General features: G+C 36.2%; 2 protein-coding genes across 6 annotated transcripts in view; one reads left to right on the top strand and one right to left on the bottom strand.

Annotated features, from left to right (window-relative positions):
- LOC131954116 (uncharacterized) overlaps positions 1–20,808 on the top strand; it is a 245,497-nt gene that overhangs the window by 60,777 nt on the left and 163,912 nt on the right. The window lies entirely within an intron of this gene.
- Positions 1–20,808, bottom strand: part of LOC131954112 (neogenin) — a 122,064-nt gene that overhangs the window by 31,283 nt on the left and 69,973 nt on the right. For all 5 annotated transcript variants that reach the window (XM_059317635.1, XM_059317637.1, XM_059317636.1 and 2 more), the window contains exons 2-3: positions 7,194–7,359; positions 6,135–6,277 (exon numbers count right to left, since the gene is read on the bottom strand). In XM_059317635.1, the coding sequence (XP_059173618.1) occupies positions 6,135–6,277; positions 7,194–7,359 (309 nt within the window). The remainder of the gene's footprint in view (positions 1–6,134; positions 6,278–7,193; positions 7,360–20,808) is intronic.

Raw genomic sequence — 20,808 nt, 5'->3', positions numbered from 1 at the left:
TGAAAGTTTTAGTCAAAGTGTTTTGGTACATCTGAAAGTTTTAGTCAAAGTGTTTTGGTACATCTGAAAGTTTTAGTCAAAGTGTTTTGGTACATCTGAAAGTTTTAGTCAAAGTGTTTTGGTACATCTGAAAGTTTTAGTCAAAGTGTTTTGGTACATCTGAAAGTTTTAGTCAAAGTGTTTTGGTACATCTGAAAGTTTTAGTCAAAGTGTTTTGGTACATCTGAAAGTTTTAGTCAAAGTGTTTTGGTACATCTGAAAGTTTTAGTCAAAGTGTTTTGGTACATCTGAAAGTTTTAGTCAAAGTGTTTTGGTACATCTGAAAGTTTTAGTCAAAGTGTTTTGGTACATCTGAAAGTTTTAGTCAAAGTGTTTTGGTACATCTGAAAGTTTTAGTCAAAGTGTTTTGGTACATCTGAAAGTTTTAGTCAAAGTGTTTTGGTACATCTGAAAGTTTTAGTCAAAGTGTTTTGGTACATCTGAAAGTTTTAGTCAAAGTGTTTTGGTACATCTGAAAGTTTTAGTCAAAGTGTTTTGGTACATCTGAAAGTTTTAGTCAAAGTGTTTTGGTACATCTGAAAGTTTTAGTCAAAGTGTTTTGGTACATCTGAAAGTTTTAGTCAAAGTGTTTTGGTACATCTGAAAGTTTTAGTCAAAGTGTTTTGGTACATCTGAAAGTTTTAGTCAAAGTGTTTTGGTACATCTGAAAGTTTTAGTCAAAGTGTTTTGGTACATCTGAAAGTTTTAGTCAAAGTGTTTTGGTACATCTGAAAGTTTTAGTCAAAGTGTTTTGGTACATCTGAAAGTTTTAGTCAAAGTGTTTTGGTACATCTGAAAGTTTTAGTCAAAGTGTTTTGGTGCATCTGAAAGTTTTAGTCAAAGTGTTTTGGTACATCTGAAAGTTTTAGTCAAAGTGTTTTGGTGCATCTGAAAGTTTTAGTCAAAGTGTTTTGGTACATCTGAAAGTTTTAGTCAAAGTGTTTTGGTACATCTGAAAGTTTTAGTCAAAGTGTTTTGGTACATCTGAAAGTTTTAGTCAAAGTGTTTTGGTACATCTGAAAGTTTTAGTCAAAGTGTTTTGGTACATCTGAAAGTTTTAGTCAAAGTGTTTTGGTACATCTGAAAGTTTTAGTCAAAGTGTTTTGGTACATCTGAAAGTTTTAGTCAAAGTGTTTTGGTACATCTGAAAGTTTTAGTCAAAGTGTTTTGGTACATCTGAAAGTTTTAGTCAAAGTGTTTTGGTACATCTGAAAGTTTTAGTCAAAGTGTTTTGGTACATCTGAAAGTTTTAGTCAAAGTGTTTTGGTACATCTGAAAGTTTTAGTCAAAGTGTTTTGGTACATCTGAAAGTTTTAGTCAAAGTGTTTTGGTACATCTGAAAGTTTTAGTCAAAGTGTTTTGGTACATCTGAAAGTTTTAGTCAAAGTGTTTTGGTACATCTGAAAGTTTTAGTCAAAGTGTTTTGGTACATCTGAAAGTTTTAGTCAAAGTGTTTTGGTACATCTGAAAGTTTTAGTCAAAGTGTTTTGGTACATCTGAAAGTTTTAGTCAAAGTGTTTTGGTACATCTGAAAGTTTTAGTCAAAGTGTTTTGGTACATCTGAAAGTTTTAGTCAAAGTGTTTTGGTACATCTGAAAGTTTTAGTCAAAGTGTTTTGGTACATCTGAAAGTTTTAGTCAAAGTGTTTTGGTACATCTGAAAGTTTTAGTCAAAGTGTTTTGGTACATCTGAAAGTTTTAGTCAAAGTGTTTTGGTACATCTGAAAGTTTTAGTCAAAGTGTTTTGGTACATCTGAAAGTTTTAGTCAAAGTGTTTTGGTACATCTGAAAGTTTTAGTCAAAGTGTTTTGGTACATCTGAAAGTTTTAGTCAAAGTGTTTTGGTACATCTGAAAGTTTTAGTCAAAGTGTTTTGGTACATCTGAAAGTTTTAGTCAAAGTGTTTTGGTACATCTGAAAGTTTTAGTCAAAGTGTTTTGGTACATCTGAAAGTTTTAGTCAAAGTGTTTTGGTACATCTGAAAGTTTTAGTCAAAGTGTTTTGGTACATCTGAAAGTTTTAGTCAAAGTGTTTTGGTACATCTGAAAGTTTTAGTCAAAGTGTTTTGGTACATCTGAAAGTTTTAGTCAAAGTGTTTTGGTACATCTGAAAGTTTTAGTCAAAGTGTTTTGGTACATCTGAAAGTTTTAGTCAAAGTGTTTTGGTACATCTGAAAGTTTTAGTCAAAGTGTTTTGGTACATCTGAAAGTTTTAGTCAAAGTGTTTTGGTACATCTGAAAGTTTTAGTCAAAGTGTTTTGGTACATCTGAAAGTTTTAGTCAAAGTGTTTTGGTACATCTGAAAGTTTTAGTCAAAGTGTTTTGGTACATCTGAAAGTTTTAGTCAAAGTGTTTTGGTACATCTGAAAGTTTTAGTCAAAGTGTTTTGGTACATCTGAAAGTTTTAGTCAAAGTGTTTTGGTACATCTGAAAGTTTTAGTCAAAGTGTTTTGGTACATCTGAAAGTTTTAGTCAAAGTGTTTTGGTACATCTGAAAGTTTTAGTCAAAGTGTTTTGGTACATCTGAAAGTTTTAGTCAAAGTGTTTTGGTACATCTGAAAGTTTTAGTCAAAGTGTTTTGGTACATCTGAAAGTTTTAGTCAAAGTGTTTTGGTACATCTGAAAGTTTTAGTCAAAGTGTTTTGGTACATCTGAAAGTTTTAGTCAAAGTGTTTTGGTACATCTGAAAGTTTTAGTCAAAGTGTTTTGGTACATCTGAAAGTTTTAGTCAAAGTGTTTTGGTACATCTGAAAGTTTTAGTCAAAGTGTTTTGGTACATCTGAAATTACATTATCACGGCAAAGCTGAAAGTTTGAATTAAATTATCATGGTAGATCTGAAAGTTTGAATTACATTATCACGGCAAAGCTGAAAGTTTGAATTAAATTATCATGGTAGATCTGAAAGTTTGAATTACATTATCATGGTAGATCTGAAAGTTTTAATTACATTATCATGGTAGATCTGAAAGTTTTAATTACATTATCATGGCAAATTTGAAAGTTTGAATTATAGTATCATGGTAAATCTGAAAGTTTGAATTACATTATCATGGTAAATCTGAAAGTTTGAATTACATTATCACGGCAAAGCTGAAAGTTTGAATTAAATTATCATGGTAGATCTGAAAGTTTGAATTACATTATCATGGCAAAGCTGAAAGTTTGAATTAAATTATCATGGTAGATCTGAAAGTTTTAATTACATTATCATGGTAGATCTGAAAGTTTTAATTACATTATCATGGTAGATCTGAAAGTTTTAATTACATTATCATGGTAGATCTGAAAGTTTTAATTACATTATCATGGCAAATTTGAAAGTTTGAATTATAGTATCATGGTAAATCTGAAAGTTTGAATTACATTATCATGGTAAATCTGAAAGTTTGAATTACATTATCACGGCAAAGCTGAAAGTTTGAATTAAATTATCATGGCGAATCTGAAAGTTTGAATTAAATTATCATGGCGAATCTGAAAGTTTGAATTATAGTATCATGGCGAATCTGAAAGTTTGAATTACATTATCATGGTAAATCTGAAAGTTTGAATTACATTATCATGGTAAATCTGAAAGTTTTAATTACATTATCATGGTAGATCTGAAAGTTTTAATTACATTATCATGGTAGATCTGAAAGTTTTAATTACATTATCATGGCAAATTTGAAAGTTTGAATTATAGTATCATGGTAAATCTGAAAGTTTGAATTACATTATCATGGTAAATCTGAAAGTTTGAATTACATTATCACGGCAAAGCTGAAAGTTTGAATTAAATTATCATGGCGAATCTGAAAGTTTGAATTAAATTATCATGGCGAATCTGAAAGTTTGAATTATAGTATCATGGCGAATCTGAAAGTTTGAATTACATTATCATGGTAAATCTGAAAGTTTGAATTACATTATCATGGTAAATCTGAAAGTTTTAATTACATTATCATGGTAGATCTGAAAGTTTTAATTACATTATCATGGTAGATCTGAAAGTTTTAATTACATTATCATGGCAAATTTGAAAGTTTGAATTATAGTATCATGGTAAATCTGAAAGTTTGAATTACATTATCATGGTAAATCTGAAAGTTTGAATTACATTATCACGGCAAAGCTGAAAGTTTGAATTAAATTATCATGGCGAATCTGAAAGTTTGAATTAAATTATCATGGCGAATCTGAAAGTTTGAATTATAGTATCATGGCGAATCTGAAAGTTTGAATTACATTATCATGGTAAATCTGAAAGTTTGAATTACATTATCATGGTAAATCTGAAAGTTTTAATTACATTATCATGGTAGATCTGAAAGTTTTAATTACATTATCATGGTAGATCTGAAAGTTTTAATTACATTATCATGGCAAATTTGAAAGTTTCAATTATAGTATCATGGTAAATCTGAAAGTTTGAATTACATTATCATGGTAAATCTGAAAGTTTGAATTACATTATCATGGTAAATCTGAAAGTTTTAATTACATTATCATGGTAGATCTGAAAGTTTTAATTACATTATCATGGTAGATCTGAAAGTTTTAATTACATTATCATGGCAAATTTGAAAGTTTGAATTATAGTATCATGGTAAATCTGAAAGTTTGAATTACATTATCATGGTAAATCTGAAAGTTTGAATTACATTATCACGGCAAAGCTGAAAGTTTGAATTAAATTATCATGGCAAATCTGAAAGTTTGAATTACATTATCATGGCAAATCTGAAAGTTTGAATTACATTACCATGGCAAATCTGAAAGTTTGAATTACATTACCATGGCAAATCTGAAAGTTTGAATTAAATTATCATGGTAAATCTGAAAGTTGTAATCAAACAGTTTTGGTAGATTTGAAAGTTTTAATTAAATTATCAAGACAAATCTAAAAATTTTAATTATAATATCGGGCAAATCTGAAAGTTTTAATGAAACCATCACACAAATCAGAAACAGCTTTAACCAAACTATAACTTTTTACATTTCAAGATTGGGTTTATTCTTTTATTCAGTGTAATTTAATGTGAAATACAAAATTCATGACTACTTGATGTAACTTAATGTAATCTATGATATACCCTCAGCCTAATACCCAAACGTTATCACCCCATGCCATTTCCCCCAGAAAAATTGCTAATTTTAAATTGTCAATTATCCCCTTATGGTACTTAAAAGTAATATAAGTAAGCTAAAAATAAAATTACCATTTTTAAAATGCCTAGGCATTCTATAGAATGACTGAAACGGGCCTACAAAGAACAAAATAAATTGTAGTTTGTCCTATCTGTAGGCATTGTATCAGGAGACAGCTGAATAATGTGCTGAATAATCTCAAACATTCACAAGCTTATCCTCTCCCTAACCCGGCTACAGGACATCCCCACCCCCAGGTATTTACCCCACGGAGCAATTACCCCCTGTCAATTACCCCCCCCCCATCATCCACAACTATAGAATCCTAATTTTAACTCCAAATCTGTTTATTATTACCTTAATTCAAACCTTAATCCTAATCATAAGATAAAGATGAAAAACCTAAGAATTCACCTCACCCTAAAATAAACTTAAAACCAAACCCAACTCTAGACATTCATTTCAGCCTAACCCTGAACCTAACACTAAACCTAGCCTTAACCCTAGCACTAACCCTAGAGCTAACCACAGACCTAGACCTAACCCAAACTCAAACCCTAGCTCTAACCCAAGCTGAACCTTAAGCTATGACGGGGGGGGGGGGGGGGGGGGGTAATGTCCTACTAGGCAGGGGGTAAATGGCAGGGGGGGGGGGGGGTAATTGACAGGGGGTAATTACTCTGGTGGGGGAAATGTCCGGGGGGGGGGATTGACAGACAGGGGGGTTAATGCCCTGTTCTCCCCTAACCCTTACCTTATCCTTATTCCCTTTCTTAAACCTTATCATAATTGCCAACACTATATTTATCCATAACACATTTCCCTATTAGGTAGTTAATGATAAGATAAAAATATAGATGTAACTATTAAGTAGTTAGTGGTAAAAATAATGATTTTGTAAATACAGTAAAAAATCATGACTGTATCCAGTGTAAAGTGATGTCAAATAAAAAAACCACAGCTTACGAGGTAGAGTGAGGTTGGCTTTCTTGCTGAGGATTGTGCCTAGGCCTGAGACAGTAGCAGAGCAGACGTACTCCCCCTGGTCAGTCTCACCTGGCATGGAGCTCTGGACTGACCGGATGTAGAGACCATCCTCCTGGTACTTCCTGAAACACAAGGTCATGTCTCAGGATTGGGTTTACAATTTTTTTTATCATGGCTTCATACAAATGCAAATAGTAACTTTTTAAGGTGATTTTCTATGCAGGTTTAATTTGATAGTGGGGAGGGGCTTGTTTGCTGTAAAGATTGAGTTCTTGGGTCTTAAGACTATGGTATGGATGATTGTTGTATCTAAGATTTGTAAGGGGATGATTGTTGTCCAAGGATTGGGAAGAGGAAGATGGTAAGTCCAGAGGAATAAAGGGGCTTAGCATTGGGGAGGGGGGGGGGGGGAACAAAATAATTCTTTTCATTCACCAGCACTAATGTTATTCGCTTATTCCAATATAGTTACTAGTGAAGAAGCGACAGAATGAGGGAGTGACATTAAAAGAGGGAGTGACACAGAACGAGGGAGTAGTGACAGAATGAGGGAGTAGTGACAGAATGAGGGAGGAGTGGCAGAATGAGGGAGTAGTGGCAGAATGAGGGAGTAGTGACAGAATGAGGGAGTAGTGACAGAATGAGGGAGTAGTGACAGAATGAGGGAGTAGTGACAGAATGAGAGAGGAGTGGCAGAATGAGGGAGTAGTGACACAATGAGGGAGTGACACAGAATGAGGGAGTGACACAGAATGAGGGAGTGACAGAATGAGTGAGTGACACAGAATGAGGGAGTGACAGAATGTGGGAGTGGCAGAATGAGGGAGTGACACAGAATGAGGGAGTGACACATAATGAGGGAAAGACACATAATGAGGGAGTGACACAGAATGAGGGAGTGACATGAGGGAGTGACATGAGGGAGTGACACAGAATGAGGGAGTGACACAGAATGAGGGAGTGACACAGAATGAGGGAGTGACACAAAATGAGGGAGTGAAACAGAGTGAGGGAGTGACACAGAGTGACAGCACAAACCTCCTCTCCTCTGAACGAATCAACTGTCCGTCCTTGAACCAATGGACGGCCACACTCTCCCTCCCCGTGTAGTTGACCTTGCAGTAGAACCTGACAGCCTGGTCCTCAGCAGCTACCAGAGATTCTGGCTCTTGGCTAAAGCTCAGGCTACGAAACGTGCTGGTGACTGGAGAGAGAAAAATATTTCCTCGTCAAACTCAGTGGGAAAAAAAATGAGCTGGCAATTTAAAATGTTGTTACATTTAGCTGACAAAGTCGTTGTTAGAAATGTTAAGGATGCAACAGCAAACACTATATTCAAGCTGTAATCAAACATGCACACAAGAAAACATTGATTTGTTATATGAGAGTTTATAGTTATTCAGAGTTTGTGTTTGCAAAATTGTATAAGAAAACACAATGAATCAATATTTTATTCAAGAAACCTTATGCATTTAAAACTATCAAACATAAAAGCATCAAGTTCAATGTATTAACTATGTTTTTATTTTATCTTAATTCTCCTTTTTTTTTAAAAAAAACGTATGTCATCAGTAACGAACTAGACCTTTGGCTGTTGCGGACAAAGTTTATTTGAATAAAGTGTCAAGTCATTGCAGGAATATATTGAGTGTGAAAGATGTGCAGACTGAAGCACTAGATCGTTGGAGTTTGTAATACAAGATATGTGGAGACTTTTCTCCCTTTAAACCCCACCCCTGCCGTACGTCCACAGAGACCGTCCCTCCCACCTTCTTAAAGCTACGGTCCATACTTTGCCGGACATTCGGGCTCAAACACTAAATCAAACTTGGATCACCAGCAAAAAACTGCCTATCTGGTCATTTCATATTTAATTCAAACCTCACAAAATCCGCCATCTTGTGACCTACAAGCCAACTTGTCATCTCACAACAATTGTGATGTACACTACAACTCCCCCACCAATTGTGACGTACACTACAACTCCCCCAACAATTGTGACGTACACTCCCCACCAATTGTGACGTACACTACAACTCCCCCAACAATTGTGACGTACACTCCCCACCAATTGTGACGTACACTACAACTCCCCCAACAATTGTGACGTACACTACAACTCCCCCAACAATTGTGACGTACACTCCCCACCAATTGTGACGTACACTACAACTCCCCCAACAATTGTGACGTACACTCCCCACCAATCCCCAACCACTGTAACGTACACTCCCCCTCCCACACACCAAACCCCGACAATTGTGACGTACACTCCCCCACCAACTGTGATGTACACTCCCCACCCCCCACACACACACCAAACCCCGACAATTGTGACGTACACTCCCCCACCAACTGTGGCGTACACTCCCCCCCCCCAACCACTGTAACGTACACTCCCCCCCACCACCAACTGACGTACACTCCCCACCCCCCACCCACTGTAACGTACCGACAGAGTAAACTGTCCACGCAGGAGCTATACACAAAACGTCGGCTGCTAATGTAAGCAATGGCAGACGGGCAGACGAGAGCGCTGCTGGCGACGATAGTGTCACGACGAATGTTGACATACCCCCCCCCCCCCCCCTCACACACAGCTGATCAACAATCCAGAAACTCACAAACCAGGACAACTTTATTCAGCACTAGGCCGCTATTTAAAAAAAAAAATCAGACCGTCATTCAAGTTCATTCAACATTCACAGACCAACTTAAATGTGTGGATAATGTTGTGGATTTTATCCACCACCCATCTCAGAAATATTTAGTTACAAACGTTATTATCTAAATCTAAATATCTTTAGTAAATCAACTACATAAATGTTTTTTAAAATAATACGCCCCCCCCCCCCCCGCCCAACACACACACCCACACACCAAGTGCCAATCAATACATATACCATAATTTTGTGGTACTTCACCTAATTGGGCCCACAATAAAACGGCCACTACTACTCAATACCAGCCTCATCCGCCACTGACACGAGAGATAATTGCTCACGTCGAACATACAGTCGACAGTCAGGGTCGATGGTTCATGCATGTTCATTAGCTGGTTCATTTTCATGAGCCTGCAAGCACACAACCTCCAACTACATGCGATACAATGTGAACTGGCATAGAGTACCAAAACATAGAGATGAATTTTTAAAAAAAAAACAGGAAAAAAATACTTAGAAGAACCAAAGCTTTCATCTTAATTAAAGAGAAAGTTATAAAGATCAAGGGAAGCAACACTGTTATTTGAGACGGTGGTTAGGGCAATATCTGTAGATTTAACTTGAGACATTTGTTGGGAAACGTTTGACCAGCTCATCGCTCTATCAGTAAACTAAATGTTTAACGATAAATAATACATTAGCCAGCCTATAGACCAACCCACCCGGTGAGTGATCTGCATGTCGCCCTTGAATTATTCGCGAGGGTGGGGGGTATCGTGAATCAAGCTATGTTCAATACAAATGAGTTCTGATTTTGTACCTTATCATAAGTTTTTTTTTTAATATCTTAGTACATCTTCACATTTTAGCATTATTTTGCCAATGAAGCTTAGCTTGGTATTTGAGCATCTCGTCATTTTAGTATGTAATGGCATTTTTTGAATATATTGACATTACGATATATGTGAAGTAAAATAGTCTTGGAGTATGTGAGAGTGGTATGTTTATGGAAGTTTTAAAAAAAGACGTGCCTCATCTTGTTGGTGTAATTGTTTAACCACGCAACAAAACAACCGAACATCTAGAGCCGAGCACCCTGTCGAGAACATGCAGCTAAATATAGCCGAGGGCACCGTGAACTGAAGGCCACACGACAGGAGAAACACCTCGGCGACAAAATATGTTTTTTTTTTTTAAAAATGTTTTCAAAGTTTCTGTGAGAACAGTTTCTTACGCCAGCAGTCAACAAGTCTGAAACTTGGCCACAAACTTGTCAAATTTGGCCGGATTTACTTGACGAGCTATTTACCAAAAGCGTCAAAAACATTAAAAAAAACTAATAAATAAATATGGTGTTATTTCGTCACTAAAATTCCTACTGGCCACATAAATTCTTATCCTAGATGTGATACTAATCCTAACGTCACCACCGCCCGATAAAGTGCATGTTTTGTGTTTACTGTTTGTGTTTATTAAACCACAATTTTTATATTGTTTATCGTGTAAAATAACAGAAAACGAGCGTATATAAGTCTGTCCATTTGACTGTCCACAGCAACTACAACTGTGAACCAACCAACAGCACAAGCCAGCAAGACTAGCATACGGTGACTACCTGCTCCGTGAGATCTACCACTCAACCAACGACACCCACCTCAACACCCACACTCTACTTTATCTGGTAAGTTAATTCACATTTTATCGCTAGCTGAAATTAATATAATTGGACTAAGACAAGCACACGATTTTTCAAAACAGTTTTCCGTATTATTAACATAAATAGGAAAAGATATAAGCAATGTTAGATATTATTTTAAATCCCAAATGTAAATACACATGTGATTAACAGTGATCTCCCCTTTCACCATATTTTCAAATGTAACATCTAATAGTAAAAGATACCAATATTTTCTAACCATACAGTGAATGTTGAAATCTATAAAATCTAATCGTAGATCTTTAAAGGAAGAATTATTAGTTGATCCTATATAAAGTGACACGACAATTAAATCAAATCAGCCCGCTAAAACAATTAGGTAACCACTTAAACAAGCTTTTTACACATTTATTTAAATTAATCGGACAAGACACTTTAATGCTACAGCTGATCTTCTCATTACGTTTATAAATTAGATTGTTCGTCATATCACTTTAACCCCCCCCCCCCCCCCACACACACACACTAGTATGCCTATATCTAGGTTAGAGATTTTAGTCCACATCTGTTATCCTAGTTCACACATTAAATACCTTCAGGCATGGTATTCAGATGATTTGATACAGCGTGTACTAACACTATACAAATACTTGGTTGTATTTTCAATCCTATTTTTTTGCCCCCACAGCTACCAAGTGACGCCACCGCCCACCCCACCAACATGAACAGCGCCACCGTCATCTTCCTCGTGCTCTGCTCCACCGCCATCATCTCAGCCCAGTTTTTCCCCGGCTTCCCCATCGGGGGTGACTTCGATGTGGACGAGGGCCTGGGCTGTCTGTTGTTTGTGGACATCGCCCTACAGCTGGGCAACTGCACCAACCCCTTGGCCATTCGACCCTTGTGCGCGCGCTCATGCCGGGACTAAATGACCCCAAGGTCAAGGTTCACGCCGCTGAATGACATTAAATCACGTGACTGACTTTCATCGATTCATCTCATTCAAACTACAACACAGCATTCTATTTATTACACATTACGTTCTGTTGTTTTCATGTTAAATAAACATCAAATTATTTTTTAATATGTATTTTGTTTCTTTTAACTAGCGTATATTTAAATATTGAATATTATGAAAAATAAATTTAACAATGTGTGTACAAAAATAGGTATGTACAGATTCCTATAAAAACAAAAACTTCGATAGCTCACATTTAAGATTTATTGCCAAACTAAACGCTATGATAATGAGAATGTACCATAAAGAGGATTATACTAATATACCATGGATTGGGATTTATCATAAGCCAATAACAACTAGCCAATGGCAAAAAATTAATACTTAAAAAAGTATGGTAAAAAAATACCAGTTAAATCCAACTAGTTCAAATCAAGCACTTAAATCAAGGGAGCTTACTATAAATCACTCAAACCAAACCAGCCAAACGCTAAACCATGCCTACGGCCCTTGGCTCAACCAATCAAGCGGAAAACGAACCCACGCCGCCCCAGCTAATTAAATCCTGTTCCCTCTCTATCAACTTTAGGGCAATCTTGTAGGGGAGACACCAGCTGTAAACCAGGCCGGTGCCCCCCCCCCCCACACCCCCGGGCTACATCACTCACTGCCACATGCCTAGGTTAGCACGAGACGACCACAGGTAAAATAACATGTAGCATTCAAACAGCTGGGACATCACACAGCACTTCAACACAATGACAATTATACTTCTACAAAAAAATTATTTTTTAAAATGTATCATTATCTCTTCATCAAGTTGTATGTTAGAATGTATGAGATACACTTTTATAAAACAATTATCTTTATAATCGTGTGTAAAATTACGTCGCACCTGATGATATATTGCACAATTAAATTATAATCATTTTACCTATGTGTGCACAATATAAACTAGCCGTAAGTGAAGGTCACTCCCATGTAGTTCAGTTGGTCAAGGCTGTCGTGTTGGATGTACTACATTAAAACCAAAAACTTGCTCCAGTGTCTGCTGACTCACGACATAAACTATGATCAACTGCTAAATGTTGAATCAAATCAAACAGCAGAACTGACCCACTCACAGAGAGGACGAAATGTTCAAATATTGCTGTCGATGGACAGTGTGTCCAGCGTCTTGCTGTGGTCAGCTGCTGACGTTGGTTAACGCAGTCCTTCAACAAATTTGTATACGACAATAATACCTCGTTCAGTACCATACGGACGTAGTGCTGACCACACTATCCCATCACTTAGTGCTGACCACACTATCCCGTCACTTAGTGCTGACCACACTATCCCGTCACTTAGTGCTGACCACACTATCCCGTCATTTAGTGCTGACCACACTATCCCGTCACTTAGTGCTGACCACACTATCCCATCACTTAGTGCTGACCACACTATCCCATCATTTAGTGCTGACCACACTATCCCGTCACTTAGTGCTGACCACACTATCCCGTCACTTAGTGCTGACCACACTATCCCGTCATTTAGTGCTGACCACACTATCCCGTCACTTAGTGTTGACCACACTATCCCGTCACTTAGTGCTGACCACACTATCCGGTCACTTAGTGCTGACCACACTATCCCGTCACTTAGTGCTGACCACACTATCCCGTCACTTAGTGCTGACCACACTATCCCGTCACTTAGTGCTGACCACACTATCCCGTCACTTAGTGCTGACCACACTATCCCGTCATATCCCAAGGTCAGAAACAGGTCATAAACCGCCAAGTTCGAAAGGGTAACTTTACATAACCTAACTTTACATATAAACCAGCACAACCAATCAAAACGGTATCACTACCTCAACATCACAGAAGATGAGTTTATTGAGACGATTTTAAAATTCAGCGAGAATGTAAAACCATGCAACTCGAGACTTTGGTAACCTTAGGACTGAAATTTAAACAAGCGTCCCACGCGCGCTTGATTTATGCTACGTCGCTATCATAAAATATACAAAGACTAACAAGCAGGTATTATAAACGCTGGTAGCAGATGGATCTATGTGGTAACATATTAAACAGAACAATTTGGCGTCGTCCTATATTTTGTTCCGATGCTGCCTGAGAAAGTCATCAAATCATACAGCCCTGGTTAATACGTCACGGACCACAAAAGCTTTCAATATAAAATCATAACATTTGTCCGCATCTAATGGAGATTTTAAATTTTTATTATCATTAGGGATGACAACACATAGTTAAAAGAACCAATTATTGACTATAGAATCCGAAGCTTTGAAGGACATTTTGATTTTATCAACTGGTAATTGGGTTCCGGTCGGGTTGTCTGTCCCCCGCAGTCGCGGTTGACCTAGCCTCAACCAGGCGTATCTTATCAGCTTCTACAGGTAGATTAGAACAGACCAAGTGCTTGGATTATGGCGCTACCCTGACAGGTACCGTCAAAGGTAAACAAAAACTGTATTGTCGGACTTGCTGATAAGCCGGCAACTCAACTAGACAAACAGCTGGTACCTCGGCTTGACGGAGTTTTTGGTCGACGATTTGATAAGGGGCCGGTATTTTAGGTGAACAAGTTGTGAATACAATCATACAGGGGGCCGGTATTTTAAGTGAACAAATTGTGAATACAATCATACAGGGGACCGGTATTTTAAGTGAACAAGTTGTGAATACAATCATACAGGGGGCCGGTATTTTAAGTGAACAAGTTGTGAATACAATCGTACAGGGGGCCGGTATTTTAAGTGAACAAATTGTGAATACAATCATACAGGGGACCGGTATTTTAAGTGAACAAGTTGTGAATACAATCGTACACTTCACGGAACACAAGCTAAAAACGTGTAGTCTATCTCTGGAGGGTGATAGGAGAGAGTTCTAGACACAGCGGTTCACGTTGTCGGCTAGCCGCTACCATCAAAAGTTTTATAGTATAAATTATAGGACGGGAAACAAAAGGTAGAACTATTGTGACTTGTATACATGTTTTCAGAGTATGTGAATACTATTAAAAAATACTGTAATTACTTTGTTGATTACGATAGAAAAACAGGACGTCAAACAAGAGTAGCGCATTTAGGAGCAAAGCGGATATGACGTGAGAAATGGCGTCACTACAACGTTCTTCATATCATTGCATACAATTAAAAAACTCATCGGCGTCAACAAACTATTCCAAGAAATTAAGACACACAATACCCCCCCCCCCCCCCCCCTCCTAATCTTTTTATTATATCAGCCTCTAATCGTAACTAGTAGGTGAAAACTTCTAAGTTTTTAATATTAGTTAAAACTAGATCGAAGTTGGAGCAACACGACTTATCACATTGGTCAAGACGTCAAGAACTAGACAATGTTGACCAATATGGTCAGCAGCACATCAACCTTGATGGTCATCGTGTTGTACATAAACAAGCGGGATTTATTTCAATTTTTTTGTTTTCTAGCACTCAACATTAAATAAATCTTACACCTAACGAATAATAATTGAATTAGAACAGGTTTCATACCCCCTGAGAGTTAAATGTGTATTACGAAGTTACACAAACTGTTTATCGATGGTCTTAGGTAAGGGTAAGGGATCGTGTAGATATTATATAACAGGAAGGGTGGGTTGTGGTTTATCACTTTGTTATATCGTGTTTTATACGGCAGGCTGGAAGTCAAGAGATGTTACATAACACATTTGTTTTTGTTTTTAACTTATCCTATTATTGTGTTTTGGTGTTTTTTTTTTAATTTCCACTTATTTCCAAAGACTCGCATGTACTGATTTTCTACTTAACAAGTAACAACAGTAACTGTCATTTGATTACACCGTTTAGAAACTGATTTAATTTGTGGGTGGGTTGATTTTTTGATTGGTTATTTTATATGGTGGTGGGAGCATTCTATAACCTCAAATGTGATGGTTTGATGGTTCAAAAATGTCATGTTTTTAGGTTCATGTAACTTCTGCAAAATCCTAGAGTTATAATGAATATAGTAACTGAGTTTTTTCACTCTGTTCAACAAACGCGCGCTCATGCATCTATTTTCTTTTTTTATTAAGGCAAAAAAAAAACAACTTTCAAATGATTTCACAATAAACGCAGGGAAAACCAGCATCGCTAGACAAGACTATTATGTCAAAGCAAAAATAAAAATCTCTAGCGACATCTATTTATCTTGAACAAAGCCCAAAAACTAAACTATAAAACAACTGAGAAAGCAATGTACGACAATCTAGTGCTGACCCGTGTGTCTTAACACTGCTTTAATTCAAGGTCTGGTTGCTGACACCCCCCCCCCCCAAACGTTACTTCACCTGAACTAAATCAGGTAAATCTTCATTTACATTCCCGTAGAGCTCTTTTAGAATAACACGTCATTTTCTTACTGCTAAATCTGTTTTGTTTAGAGATTATTCAGATTCCTGAGAGATTTCTTGGAGCAATTCATCATATTCTACAGCTAGATCTGTTTTGTTAAGATACTCTCCAACACAACAAATCTATTTACTCCCACAATTAACGTGTTCACCATCTCGATACGATGGTGATCACGTTTCTACAAAATATTTTCCAAATATTTACCAGACTTGTATTTACAAATAATTTTAAAAAACAATCAAAACGCCTTTAAAATATTTCTCTGACGTGCCTAGTGTCGTCAGTGTGGCGCTGGTCCCCCCTGACCTAATTATGACATGACCGGAGCTGTTATGATAAAGTTGTGACAGCACCCCATTCCACGCCCAGGTGTGTTTACCTATCAGTGTGTTTACCTATACGTGTATTTACCTACCACAATGAAACAAACACCCTGAAAAAAATAATTTTGTTTGCTGTAACCAGCAGAAAAAAAACATATTTTAGTCTGTATATAAGTCCGTCAGATTTCAATTTCATTCAACCTGTCTTCACCACAAGAAGAACTAACAGCAACTAGAGAAACAGTGAACACCAACCAACTTCATCACAAGTAGAACTGATACGACAAGAAACAGCGAACACACCAACCAACTTCTAACCACAACACACTTTTTTTTGGTAAGTTACGATATTAAACAAATTTAGACAAGACAAAGCTAATTGTTCAAATCTGATATACATTTTTTACTTAACTCTTACAATCGTGGTTTGGCTACTTTATGATGTACATATTTCCATAGGAATAGATTTAAAATGACTTCTAAATTTTTGGATACCAGCCTATTATAAGAAAATATGAGGGAAAGGGAGGGCGTAGGTATTTAAAACTTGTTATCTAAGAGAGAAAGAAGAATTAGCCTTACTCCCACACTAATCGTTTGGTAAGTGATGTGAATGAAATACAAAACTTGGAAGTTACAGTCAGATTTGTGGGTGAGGGGAAACAGTATGGACGTGATACCCAGAAATCTGTAGACCATTAAGTTAGAAATGTAAACACAAAATCCAACGTTCACCGAAGATAGAATTGCAAGTTTTAAAAATACATATGAAATACAAGGCTGTAGCCTTTTTAAAGACTACTTGATGATGTAGATTTGATACATTAGATATGATTGCAAAAATTAATTAAAACATTAACGCTTACAATATGTCTAGCGTGAAATAAATAAACCTAATCGTGTGAAGTGAATATTATCAGAAGTGGTCATCGTTTCATAAAAATCTACGAAATACATTAACACTGTATGTACGTGTCAATTATATATATATATATATATATATATATATATATATATATATATATATATATATATATATATAAAAATATATAAATTAATCTATATATGCATATTCATGAAGTATACACCGATGTAATGTATGTATTTCTGTTACAGATCTATCCCTCCAACAAAGAGCCCAACATGAAGACTACAGCAGCTATCGCCCTAGCCGTGGTTCTCACACTCTGCGCCGTGTCTCTGATTTCAGGTCAATTTTTTCCTCCCGCCGGGGTTATCCCCTTTGGTGGAGGGGAAGGAACCTGTGGACTGTTTTTAAACTTCGCCATCCAGCAGGCCAACTGCACGAACCCGCTGGTCGTGCTCCAGGCCTGCTCTAGAGCCTGTGACGACTAGCGAGTGGACAAATGACCACATCAGCCTGAAGGCTCTAACACTGTGCTCCAGCTTGTACAGAACATTCTTCAAATCTCGTCATTTATTTATTTATTCTCAACGGGTTCATTAAATTTGTAATTATTTAACGCAATGTATTTGTCTTCATTTTTTAATTAGACCCTGCTGTTAAACACTAATTAGGGCCTGCAGATTACACAATTAGACTGTTTTCGCAGACAGAAATTGTGTTTTCTAAAACGTAATGTAATGTAACAGATCTGCCATTTACATAACTGTTCACAAAACGTTAAACACCATACACAGATCTACTCCATTATTTTCTGTTTTCAATAAAACTACAATTTTTTTAAAAACTATATGTAAAAAAATCGCAGCTAAATAAAATATTCCATTACAAACTTATTGAATTAAAAAAAAAAAAACTTTAAATGAGAAGAAAATGTTTGAATTTGTGTTAATAACGATAGATGCGAAACAAAATATCGATAGAGGTTGAATCTGTAAAAAAAAAAATAATAAAAATACAGCAATAAATAAAAACTAAGAAAAATCCACGAACCAATGAAGTGTTACAACACGACCAATTGCTTTCATACTCGTGTGCTAAAGTGCTTTACTGTCAAGTCGGGTGTGACAGTAAACTAAACTATGATAAAATAACAAGATCTTCACCTGAATTTTCATGAATAAAATATTACACTTTACTAACAATTCATGAAAAAAAAATATTAATTACAACTGAACATGAATAAAAACAATTTTAGCGACATGACAAAAATCAATAACACAGGAACACAACATTTTACATTCATTGAACAAAACGCGTTCTTTTTCCAGGGTGAAGTAACTATAAAAACAGACTCTAAAAGAATCAGAAAGTACATCAGTTCTACTTAAAATTGCTTTTTTATTAGAACGGAAAAGAATATATATTCCTAATTTAAATCTGGAATATTTTAGTCATCAGTGGCTAATGCCTTCAAACAATAAAACATATCTCTAGTGTCTTAAATAGACTGGAAAAGCTGGTTCCAAATGGTTCCACATTTTTGTTGCCAGAAAGCACATTTTTCAACCAAAATTGAATATTTTACAACATCTGTGTAATTAGTACAAAATTACTTTCGGTTTAATTAAGGCTAGAAATTGTCAAAAAAATAATTACTAGTAATATAATAATAATTCAGCAAACACTTTTACATTTAAAATGGATTCAGAGTCGGAGTGCTGTGGTGATTGGGAATGTTACATTATTTAATACGAGCCGACCCGCGGCGTATCATACGCCGCTATTTAGTTGTTTTATTTTCTACTTTTCAGTAATTTATAATTTGTGAATTCGACAGTACCAATGCTGCCACTGAAAATATTTCCTTAAAAACACTAAACCCCCACCCCCCCCCCCCCCCCACGTGAAAGCAGCCTCCTCTTAGTTACCTCCTCTAAGTTTAAAATCGTTTCAAATTAAATTATCTGCCCCTAATAGCCGTCACCAAACCCGTCTCTATGATTGTAAAATGTAAACAGCGTGACCACAGCTCACCAGACAATGTGGGGATGGGGTGGGGGTGGTAGTGATAGTGATAGAGAGAAAGAGAGGGGACTGCAAGGAGGCGCTTGCAGCTTGTTTTCTAACGGCTCCCAGCAGAGAATTATATATATAGATAAATGCAATACTACGCTATACACCATAGATCACTATTGTGTATTTTTGTCATGGAAAACAATTGTTCTGACTTTTATTGTTTTATTCTGCATGGCCATTCCTGCATGGCAGTTTTTGAAAATATTTGAATTGATAAAATAATTCTAAAATGCTTTTCAACGGCTTATATTCAATACAAAAATATAAAAATGGGTGTAATCGATGGTTCACAAACGGCTTTAATTTTTACAAATGTAAATATAATTTTATCGCTTGCCATATTTTTAAAAAGATTTTTTTCAAAAACTTAAAATGATGACATAGACGTTTCATGTCAATTGTCATCACCATTTCCTAAACCGTAGGAGGAGGTCACTCTTAATCACTACACACTGGTAATATATTTGGAACCCTCAAGGGACAACACTGTGTCGTTACACCAAATAATGTAAAATATCACATCAATAGTTAATGTTGGGAACATTTTCACGACATGAGAAAGCAAATAATCGTCGACGCAAAAAAAAATATTTAAATTACAGCAGCACCAAATGCCTACAACTCAAGCAAAAAGATATAAAAATAAAGTATTTTATTTTAAAAGAGTATAAAGTGTACTAAAACTCCCAACTTTCAGACTAAAACTTCCAACTTTCAGACTAAATCTTCCAACTTTCAGACTAAATCTTCCAACTTTTAGACAAAAACTTCCAACTTTTAGACAAAAACTTCCAACTTTTAGACTAAAACTTCCAACTTTTAGACAAAAACTTCCAACTTTTAGACAAAAACTTCCAACTTTTAGACAAAAACTTCCAACTTTTAGACAAAAACTTCCAACTTTCAGCCTACGGTGACCGGTCATGAAGTAACAATACAGGAGAGTACACCAGCATTATCAGACTACTCCGACTACCTACGGTGAAACAAAATCGACGGGTCATTTATTTTTCTTTCAGTTCCCTGGGGAAGATGTGCCATGTACCTCTCTATCTTACAGCTAAGCCAGAGCTGAGTAACCCACCAACGAAAAAGGTATTCGTGACTCCACCGTTAATCCTGTGTTCTGTGACTCAAACGTTAATCCTGTATTCTGTGACTAGATCGTTAATCCTGTATTCTATGACTCAATAGTTAATCCTGTATTCTATGACTCAAGCGTAAATCCTGTATTCTATGACTCAATCGTAAATCCTGTATTCTGTGACTAGATCGGTAATCCTGTATTCTGTGACTAGATCGTTAATCCTGTATTCTGTGACTAGATCGTTAATCCTGTATTCTGTGACTAGATCGTTAATCCTTTCTAAAGTTATTTTCAAGACACAACGTATTAGTTTTGATACCACTTTAAACAATTCCAGTAATGCCGAAACGTTTTGATGAAACTTCCATAAAACATTTGCTTTTCTCGACAACTAGAAATACCGCGAATTTAATGTGTTGCCCAGAATAGACGAAGTACAATGTCATTTTTAAACCATTTTAAACGTCATGCTAAAACAAGCAGGTTACCTTATAAAACAAGTGATTAGTAAGCTACGTTAAACCCAACATTCAGTTTTAACTATACTACCTCGAAGAAATTAGCTTCTGGGGTGATGACACAAAGGTGACATCTCTATTTTAGGTAATTGTTGTTTTCATATAATTCA

The sequence above is a fragment of the Physella acuta genome, unplaced genomic scaffold, assembly GCF_028476545.2.
Source record: "Physella acuta isolate Inbredline_101_S28 unplaced genomic scaffold, ASM2847654v3 ptg000973l, whole genome shotgun sequence".
NCBI classification, from domain to species: domain Eukaryota; kingdom Metazoa; phylum Mollusca; class Gastropoda; family Physidae; genus Physella; species Physella acuta.
This window is presented reverse-complemented; position numbering and strand designations above follow the sequence as displayed.